At 49.0% G+C, this 10002-nt stretch overlaps 1 protein-coding gene across 3 annotated transcripts; it reads right to left on the reverse strand.

The window, feature by feature from the left end:
• Positions 1 to 1515: 1515 nt before the first annotated feature.
• On the reverse strand, positions 1516 to 9985 carry UBE2J2 (ubiquitin conjugating enzyme E2 J2). 3 transcript variants are annotated; one of them, XM_038159930.1, is made up of 7 exons: positions 9817 to 9952; positions 7648 to 7885; positions 6393 to 6433; positions 5789 to 5891; positions 5139 to 5277; positions 4115 to 4195; positions 1516 to 2969 (listed from the first exon to the last, which is right to left on the reverse strand). In XM_038159930.1, the coding sequence occupies exons 2-7, from the start codon at positions 7776 to 7778 to the stop codon at positions 2685 to 2687; spliced, it is 780 nt and encodes a 259-aa protein (XP_038015858.1). In that variant the 5' UTR covers positions 7779 to 7885; positions 9817 to 9952; the 3' UTR covers positions 1516 to 2684. The 3 variants fall into 3 exon arrangements, with proteins under 3 accessions (XP_038015858.1, XP_038015857.1, XP_038015856.1); XM_038159929.1 differs by having other exon boundaries at positions 7648 to 7779; positions 9817 to 9947; XM_038159928.1 differs by having other exon boundaries at positions 2116 to 2969; positions 7648 to 7792; positions 9817 to 9985.
• Positions 9986 to 10002: the final 17 nt, after the last annotated feature.

Genomic DNA, 10002 nt, shown 5'->3' on the forward strand with positions numbered 1-10002 from the left:
TTTTTATTGGGAATAAATCAGTTTACAGCGCAGCCGTTCCCACTCCTCTGAGCTTGGAAAGTCCAGGAAAAAGGGGAAAAAAACCCCAAAAATCAATTTTTAAAAATTTTTATTCAAATTTTATTCAAATTTAATTCAAAGGAATTTGGGGATTTTTAAAAAAAATTGAAGTAAATGGAACCAAATTTGGGGTTTTCCTCAAAAAATCCCAAAAGGATTTTGGGGTTGGGATTTGGGGTGAAATGTTCTCAGAATCCCAAAGGAATTTTGGGGTTTGGGGTGAAATATTTCTGGAATTCCAAAGGAATTTTGGGGGGTTTTTTTTAAGAAAGAATGAAGAAAATGGACCCAAATTTGGGGTTTTGCCTCAAAAAATCCCAAAGGAATTTTGGGGTTGGGATTTGGGGTGAAATGTTCTCAGAATCCCAAAGGAATTTTGGGGTTTTTTAAAAAAAATTGAAGTGAATGGAGCCAGATGTGGGGTTTTGCCTCAGACCCAGCTCGGCAGCCGCTCCTTTGTCCTTCCCACCCCAAACCTGGAATCCTGCCCTCCCCCGGCACGGCTCCCTCCACCCCAGAGCCCAAAATGCGGGATTTGGGGACACAAACCCCATTTTGGGACAATAAAACCTCATTTTCGGGACAGAAACCCCATTTTTGCGACACAAAATCCCCATTTTTGGGACGATAAAACCAATTCTTGGGACAATAAAACCAACAAATTTGACTTCTGACCAGCAGCAAAACCCAAAGCCCCACCAGAAGCCAGGAAGGGCCAAAAAAATCCCAAATTTCCCACCCAAAGAGCAAAAATCCCAAATTTTCCACCCAAAGAGTCCCAATGATCCTGAATGAAAACTCAACGGAGTCAAAATTTGCTGAAGAACTTCAATTTTGAGATCACAGATGGAGAACTCTACAAAGCAAAGTGGTTCCTTAACAATGCTTTGACTTCCCAACCCCAAATTCCAAGACAACCCAGGAAGGGCAAAAATCCCAAATTTTCCACCCAAAGAGTCCCACTCCAAAGAGTCCCACTGATCCTGAATGAAAACTCAACGGAGTCAAAGTTTGCTGAAGATCTTTGATGTTCAAAGCACAGATGGAGGAGAACTCTACAAACCAAAATGGTTCCTTAACAATGCTTGGATTTCTCAACCCAAAGCCCCACCAGAACCCAGGAAGGGCCAAAAAAATCCCAAATTTTCCACCCAAAGAGCAAAAATCCCAATTTTTCCCCCCAAAGAGTCCCACTGATCCTGAATGAAAACTCAACGGACTCAAAACTTGACGAAGAACTTCAATTTTGAGATCACAGATGGAGGAGAACTCTACAAACCAAAGTGGCTCCTCAACAATGCTTGGATTTCTCAACCCAAAGCCCCACCGGAAGCCAGGAAGGGCCAAAAATCCCAAATTTTCCACCTAAAGAGCAAAAACCCCAGATTTTCCACCCAAAAAGTGCCACTCCAAAGAGTCCCACTGATCCTGAATGAAAACTCAATGGACTCAAAACTTGATGAAGATCTTCAATGTTCAAACCATAGATGGAGGAGAACTCTACAAACCAAAATGGTTCCTTAACAATGCTTGGATTTCTCAACCCAAAGCCCCACCAGAAGCCAGGAAGGGCCAAAAAATCCCAAATTTTCCACCCAAAGAGCAAAAATCCCAATTTTTCCCCCCAAAGAGTCCCACTCGTCCTGAATGAAAAACTCATCGGAGTCAAAGTTTGCTGAAGATCTTCGATGTTCAAAGCACAGATGGAGGAGAACTCTACAAACCAAAGTGGTTCCCCGAGCCCCACCACGACCCAGGCAGGGCCAAAGCCCCAAATTCCCCCCCCCGAAGAGCCCCGATCGCCCCGAACCCCGGTCAAGTTTGGTCTCTGCAGGGATTTCACTCCTGGGCTATGCTCCTCAGCACGTACTTGACTGTGTAGGCAAAGGCGGCGAAGCCCACGATGAGCAGAGCCCAAAGCCCCACCAGAAGCCAGGAAGGGCCAAAAAATCCCAAATTTTCCACCTAAAGAGCAAAAACCCCAGATTTTCCACCCAAAGAGTCCCACTCCAAAGAGTCCCACTGATCCTGAATGAAAACTCAATGGACTCAAAACTTGATGAAGATCTTCAATGTTCAAACCATAGATGGAGGAGAACTCTACAAACCAAAATGGTTCCTTAACAATGCTTGGATTTCTCAACCCAAAGCCCCACCAGAAGCCAGGAAGGGCCAAAAAATCCCAAATTTTCCACCCAAAGAGCAAAAATCCCAAATTTTCCATTCCAAAGAGTCCCACTGATCCTGAATGAAAACTCAACGGAGTCAAAACTCGATGAAGAACTTCAATTTTGAGATCACAGATGGAGGAGAACTCTACAAACCAAAGTGGCTCCTCAACAACTTTTTGACTTCCCAACCCCAAATTCCAAGACAACCCAGGAAGGGCAAAAATCCCAAATTTTTCCCCCCAAAGAGTCCCACTCGTCCTGAATGAAAACTCATCGGAGTCAAAGTTTGCTGAAGATCTTCGATGTTCAAAGCACAGATGGAGGAGAACTCTACAAACCAAAGTGGTTCCCCGAGCCCCACCACGACCCAGGCAGGGCCAAAGCCCCAAATTCCCCCCCCCGAAGAGCCCCGATCGCCCCGAACCCCGGTCACATTTGGTCTCTGCAGGGATTTCACTCCTGGGCTATGCTCCTCAGCACGTACTTGACTGTGTAGGCGAAGGCGGCGAAGCCCACGATGACAAACAAGTTCGCCAGGGCTCCCCCCAAGAGTCCGTGGTTCCTGGGGGGCTGCTGCAGCCCCCCGGCGTGCCCGGGCGCCAGGGCCACGTGCCCGTGGAGCAGGGGGTGCCCGTTGTGCCCAAAGTGGGCGTCCCCGTCCGGCACCACGTCGGGGAGAGGCAGAGAGGGAGGTCTGGAGCTCAGCTCGTCCTGGGCTTTCTGCTTTTGCTTCATCTCCTGGGAAAGGAGAGAGGAAATTCAACGGTGAGAAGGGAAATTGGGGTGATTGGGGGCTTTTGGTTGAGTTCCTGCAGGGGGGAACAGAAAATTCAGTGGTGAGAAGGGAAATTGGGGTGATTTGGGGGCTTTTGGTTGAGTTCTTGGAAAAAGGGAGGAGGAAATTGGGGTGGTTTGGGTGTTCTTGCTTCATTTCCTGGAAAGGGGAGGAGGAAATTGGGGTGATTTGGGGGCTTTTGGTTGAGTTCCTGCAGGGGGGAACAGAAAATCCAATGGAAATTGGGGTGATTTGGGTGTTTGTGGTTTTAGCTTTTGCTTCATTTCCTGGGAAAAGGGGAGAAAATTCAATGGTGAGAAGGGAGAAATTGGGGTGATTTGGGGGCTTTTGGTTGAGTTCTTGGAAAAAGGGAGGAGGAAACTGGGGTGATTTGGGTGGTTTTGGGAGGTTTCCTGTAGAGGGGAAGATGAAATTGGGGTGATTTGGGTGGTTTTGGGTGGTTTCCTGCAGGGGAAAGTGGAATTTGGGCAGGGGCAGAGAGGGAGGTCTGGAGCTCAGCTCGTCTTGTGCTTTCTGCTTTTGCTTCATCTCCTGGGAAAGGGGAGAAAATTCAACGGTGAGAAGGGAAATTGGGGTGATTGGGGGCTTTTGGTTGAGTTCCTGCAGGGGGGAACAGAAAATTCAATGGTGAGAAGGGAAATTGGGGTGATTTGGGGGCTTTTGGTTGGTTTCCTGTAGAGAGGAAGATAAACTCATGGTGATTTGGGGGGTTTTGGTTGAGTTCCTTCATGAAGGAACAGAAAATCCAATGGAGATTGGGGTGATTTGGGGGGTTTTGGTTTGTTTCCTGTAAAGGGGAAGATAACCTTGTGGTGATTTGGGTGTTTCTGGTTGAGTTCCTTCATGGGGGAACAGAAAATCCAATGGAATTGGGGTGATTTGGGTGATTTCCTTCATGGGAAAGTGGAATTTGTGGTGATTTGGGTGGTTTTGGTTGGTTTCCTGCATGGGGGAACAGAAAATCCGATGGAATTGGGGTGATTTGGGTGATTTTCATTGATTTCCTTCATGGGAAAGTGGAATCTGGGCAGAGGCAGCAAGGGAGGTGTGAAGCTGAGCCACAACTAACGGATGAAGGTTTCCTTACCTCCACCACTTCAGGGAAGAGCTCGCAGAAGACTTTATCTTTTAAATTAAACGCTAAGCTCTGTGCAGCCAGCTGCCTTTTCTGGGGAGAAAAACCAGCTTTGTCAGCAACTCCTTGAAAATTCCACCCCTTTCTATCCACCCCACAGCTGATTCCCAGCAGAACGGCGCAAACCTCACATCGAGAGGTTTTTAACATCTAAAACATCAAATCTGGGAGGATTTTTCGCTGAAATTAAATTTACGGGCACAATTTGTGGTGATTTTGGATCAGGGTCAAGGAAATTCCAGCTTTAAGCCCAAGGTATCCCAAATTCCCAAAGCTTCCCAAGCGGTTTGTAGCTCTTAAAAGGGAGGATTTTTCACTAAAAGTGATGGTTATGGATATAAATGATGGTGATTTTTGATGCTGTGGGATCAAGGAAAAAGGGCTGGAAAGAGGAACCAAATCCCAGCCAGGCTTCACCCCTGAGATATCCCAAAGTCCCAAAGCTTCCCAGATGGTTTCTAACACTTCAAGCATCAAATCCGTGAGGATTTCTCACTAAAGTCGATCTTTTTAACACTTTAAACATCAAATCTGTGAGGATTTCTCACTAAAATCCACGTTTTAACACTTCAAACATGAAATCTGGGAGGATTTTTCACTAAAATCCACGTTTTAACACTTCAAACATCAAATCCGTGAGGATTCCTCACTAAAATCCACATTTTAACACGTCAAGCATCAAATCCATGAGGATTCCTCACTAAAACTGACGTTTTACCACTCCAAACATCAAATCCGTGAGGATTCCTCACTAAAATCCACGTTTTAACTCTTCAAGCATCAAATCCGTGAGGATTCCTCACTAAAATCCACGTTTTAACTCTTCAACCATCAAACCCGTGAGGATTTATCAACACAACTGATTATTTTGTTGAGCCTGTGCGATCAAAGCCAGGGCAGCAAAAGGAACCGAATCCCAGGCAGGCTTCACCCCCGGGAGGTCCCAGAGGTTCTGGAATTTTCCCCGCTGACTCACGGTGAACTCGGAGGTCTCGATGCTGCCCAGGGTGGGCCCTTTCTCCACCATGAAGCTCAGCAGCCCCGTCAGGATGGTGGACACCGACCAGGCCGGGTTCCAGGTGTCCGGGTGGAAATCCGTGATGGACAGACACAACCTGCGAAGGACACACGGACACGGGGACTCGGCGTGGGAACGCTGCGGGGACGGGAAGGGCTGGGGTGGGAATGATCCTGGAGTTGGGAAGGGAATGGCTGGAGGGATGGGAAAGGTCCTGGAGTTGGGGTGGGAAAGGTCCTGGAGTTGGGGTGGGAATGGTCCTGGAGTTGGGGTGGGAATGGTCCTGGAGGGATGGGAAGGGTCCTGGATTTCGGGTGGGAATGGCTGCAGGGATGGGAAGTGTCCTGGATTTGGGACGGGAAGGGTCCCGGATGTGGGGCGGGAAAGGCTGGAATGCCGGGAAGGAGTCCAGGATTTGGGATGGGAATGGCTGGGATGGGAAAGGTCCTGGAGTTGGGATGGGAATGGCTGGAATGCTGGGAAGGAGTCCTGGATTTGGGATGGGAATGGCTGGAATGGGAATGGCTGGAATGCTGGGAAGGAGTCCAGGATTTGGGATGGGAATGGCTGGAATGGGAATGGCTGGAGGGATGGGAAGGAGTCCTTACCTTGTGTTGCACTTGAACCTTCCATTGGGGGTGATCATATAAATACTGGGGGGCTTGAAAGGGAATTCTCGAGGGAATATTAATTTTCCGTGGTAATATCCACCTGCGAGCCAGCAAGAAATGGGTTAAATGAGTTATATTTACCAAAAAATTCCCATCCTCCATTCCAGTTCCCATCCCCAACTCCCCTGCTTTGTTCCTTCTTCTAAACTACCCAAAAAATGGATTAAAAAGATTACATTGAATTAATAATTCCCATCCTCAATTCCTCCACTTTACTTCTCCTAAACGAGCAAAGAAAAGGTTTAAATAAATAATATTTAATTCATAATTCCCACCCCAATTCCAATTCCCATCCCCAATTCCCCTGCTTTGTTCCTTCTCCTGAACTACCCCAAAATGAGTTAAATAAACTTCAATTACTAAATACATATTGAATTATCTGGAATAAATCATCCCCACTCGTGATAAGAACGATGGCCAGCAGCAGCCCTCTCTCCTCACCCCTCTCCCCGTTTCTGGAGCTCTTTTCAGTGGGGTTATTTTGCCTCTCCCACCCCCTGGAATTGCTGAATTTCCAAGCAGGCCCCAGGCAGGGATTTACCTTCATACGGGGTCAGCTCCGGCCCTCGCACCACGTAGTGCCTGGAGGAGAGGGGAATGGACACTGGGAAACACAAACATCCCAAAAACCACCCCAATTCCCAGGGGGATCATCAATCCACCCCATCTCAATCCCCAATTCCCATCCCAGTTCCCACCCCAGTTCCTACCCCCAATTCCGATCCCCATTCCTACTCCTCGCCCCTTCCCACATTTCCCACCCCAATTCCCATTCCCACTCCCCAATTCCCAATCCTCATCCCAATCCCCACCCCAGTTCCCATTCCCACTCCCATTCCCAATCCTCATCCCAATCCCCACTCCCATTCCCAATTCCCTCCCCATCCCACATTCCCCACCTCAATTCTCATTCCTACTCTCATTCCCCATTTCCCACTCCCCATCACCACTCCCAATTCCCACCTCAATTCTCATCCCCAATTCCCAACTCTATTCCCATCCTCAATTCCCACTCCCCATTTCCCCCTCCTCATTTCCGCCTCCCAAATTCCCCTTCCCCAATTCCCACCCCCATCCCCAATTCCCCCTCCCCAATTCCCTATCCCCATTTCCCATCCCCATTCCCCATCCCCATTCCCTATCCCCATTTCCCATTCCCCTCCCTAATTCCATCCCCATTTCCCCGCCCCAATTCCCATTCCCCAATTCCCCCTCTCCATTTCCCATCCCCATTTCCCAGCCCCAATTCCCCCTCTCCATTTCCCATCCCCATTCCCATCCTCAATTCCCATTCCCCCCAATTCCCCCTCTCCATTTCCCATCCCCATTCCCATCCTCAATTCCCACTCCCCCCATTTCCCCTCTCTAATTCCATCCCCAATTCCCATCCCCATTCCCATCCTCAATTCCCACTCCCCCCATTTCCCCTCCCTAATTCCATCCCCATTCCCATCCTCAATTCCCACTCCCCCCATTTCCCCTCTCTAATTCCATCCCCAATTCCCATCCCCATTCCCATCCTCAATTCCCATTCCCCCCATTTCCCCTCTCCATTTCCCATCCCCATTCCCATCCTCAATTCCCACTCCCCCCATTTCCCCTCCCTAATTCCATCCCCATTTCCCAGCCCCATTTCCCCTCTCCATTTCCCATCCCCATTCCCATCCTCAATTCCCACTCCCCCCATTTCCCCTCTCTAATTCCATCCCCAATTCCCATCCCCATTCCCATCCTCAATTCCCATTCCCCCCATTTCCCCTCCCTAATCCCATCCCCATTCCCAATCCCGTCCGCACCACTCCAGGATGTTGGAGGGCAGGGGCTCGGCACAGATGTAAGGCACGGGGTCCTTTTTGATCCTCAGGTAATCCTGCTTCAGCCTCTGCGTGGCTGTGGTGGGGGCCCTCTTGCTGCTGCTGCTGCTCATCCTGGCACAAACACCTTAATTGCAATTAGCGCTCATTAGCGCTCAGCAACGCGAGGCGCCGAGCTCCACAGAGCCCTCCCGGGCCCCTGTAAAATTCACTTTTTTGGCTGTGAGATGTAAATTGAATTATTTGGGTTTTAGGAGAAACAATCACAGAGAACCATAATAATATAGTTAATAAAAATTAATTAATACAATGTTAATAAGCACAGAGCTCCACAGAGCCCTCCCCAGGTCCCTATAAAATCCACTCATGGGCCCTGAGATGGACATTGAATTATTTGGGGTTTTAGGAGAAAGAATCACAAAGAATATTAATAATATAATTAATAAAAATTAATTAATACAGGGTTAATAAGCACGGAGCTCCACAGAGCCCTCCCAGGCCCCTATAAAATAAAGCTCCTATAAACCCTATAAAATCCACTCATGGGCCCTGAGATGTACACTGAATTATTTGGGGTTTTAAGGAGAAACAATCACGGAGAATATTAATAATATAATTAACAAAAATTAACTAATACAGGGTTAATAAGCACGGAGCTCCACAGAGCCCTCCCAGGCCCCTATAAAATAAAATCCCTATAAACCCTATAAACTTCACTTTTTTGGCTGTGTGTGAGATGTAAACTTAATTATTTGGGGTTTTAAGGGGAAAGAATCACAGAGAATCTTAATAACATCATCTAATTAATAAAAATTAACTAATGCAATGTTAATAAGCACAGAGCTTCATAGATCCTTTCCCCAGGTCCTTATAAAATCCACTCATGGGCTGTGTGTGAGACAGACATTGAATTATTTTGATTTTTAAGGAGCAAGAAGCATGAAAAACCCAAGGGATTTTATTTTATAGGTTGCATTTGAGATATAAATTCAATTATTTGGATTTAAATTCAATTATTTGGATTTTTAACGAGCAAGAACCATGGGAAAAGAGGGGGAGAAAAAAGAGGGGGGAAAGAGGGAAAAAATGAGGGACAAGGGGGAAAAAGAGGGTAAAAATGAGGGACAAAGGGGAGAAAAAGGGGAAAAAGAGGGTAAAAATGAGGGACAAAGGGGGAAAAGAGGGTAAAAATGAGGGACAAAAGGGAGAAAAAGGGGGGGAAAGAGGGAGAGGAGGAAAAAAGGAAACAGAGAGGGAAGGAAAAGGGAAAGAGGAAGGGAGGGACTGAGAGAGGGGAAAGGTGGAAAAGGGAGGGGAAAACAGGAGATGGAAAAATGAGGGGAGAAGGAGAAAGGAGGGAGAGGGGGAAAGGAGGGAGAAGGAGAACGGCAGAGAGAGGGGGAGACAGGAGAGCAGCCGAGGAAAGGAGAGACTGAGAGAGAAGGGAAAGACGGAAGGACAGAGGAAAACGGAGGGAGAAGGAGAACGGCACAGAGAGGGTGAGACAGGAGAGCGGCCGAGAAAGGAGGGACTGAGAGAGAAGGGAAAGAGGGAAGGGCAGGGGAAAACGGAGGGAAGAGAACGGCACAGAGAGGGTGAGACAGGAGAGCGGCCGAGGAAAGGAGGGACTGAAAGAGAAGTGGAAAATGGAAAAGGGAGAGAACGAGGGGAAAACGGAGGGAGAAGGAGAACGACAGAGACAGGAGAGCAGCCGAAGAAAGGAGGGACTGAGAGAGAAGGGAAAGACGGAAGGACAGGGGAAAACGGAGGGGGAAGGAGAACGGCACAGAGAGGGTGAGACAGGAGAGCAGCCGAGGAAAGGAGGGACTGAAAGAGAAGGGAAAGACGGAAGGACAGGGGAAAACGGAGGGAGAAGGAGAACGGCTCAGAGAGGGTGAGACAGGAGAGCAGCCGAGAAAGGAGAGACTGAGAGAGAAGGGAAAGATGGAAAAGGGGAAAACGGAGGGGGAAGGAGAACGGCACAGAGAGGGTGAGACAGGAAAGCAGCCGAGGAAAGGAGGGACTGAAAGAGAAGGGAAAGACGGAAGGACAGGGGAAAACGGAGGGGGAAGGAGAACGGCACAGAGAGGGTGAGACAGGAGAGCGGCCCTCCCGTCCCTCCCGGCCCGCTCCCGGCGCAGCCCCGCTCACCTCTCCGCGGCCGCCAGGCCCCGGGCGGCCCCTCCTGGCCGCGGCCTCGGCAGGGAGGCGGGCGGGCGGCGGCGGCCGGGCCGCGATGGCGGCGGAGCGGGCGGGGCGGGGCAGGGCAGGGCTCCCTCACGGCTCCCTGAGGGCTGCGGCCAAGATGGCGGCGCTTCCGGGGCCCGCGCGGGTTCC

This window comes from Motacilla alba, chromosome 21, assembly GCF_015832195.1.
Source record: "Motacilla alba alba isolate MOTALB_02 chromosome 21, Motacilla_alba_V1.0_pri, whole genome shotgun sequence".
NCBI lineage: Eukaryota > Metazoa > Chordata > Aves > Passeriformes > Motacillidae > Motacilla > Motacilla alba.

Excerpts from the sequence above, each read along its gene's own strand:
- UBE2J2 (XM_038159930.1), bottom strand. The coding sequence starts at position 7,778 with ATGAGCAGCAGCAGCAGCAAGAGGGCCCCCACCACAGCCACGCAGAGG. Across the intron at positions 6,434-7,647 it reads CCCTCCAACATCCTGGAGTG|GCACTACGTGGTGCGAGGGC; the intron begins GTGCGGACGGGA and ends CCTCTCCTCCAG. Across the intron at positions 4,196-5,138 it reads TCGAGACCTCCGAGTTCACC|AAAAGGCAGCTGGCTGCACA; the intron begins GTGAGTCAGCGG and ends TTTTCTCCCCAG.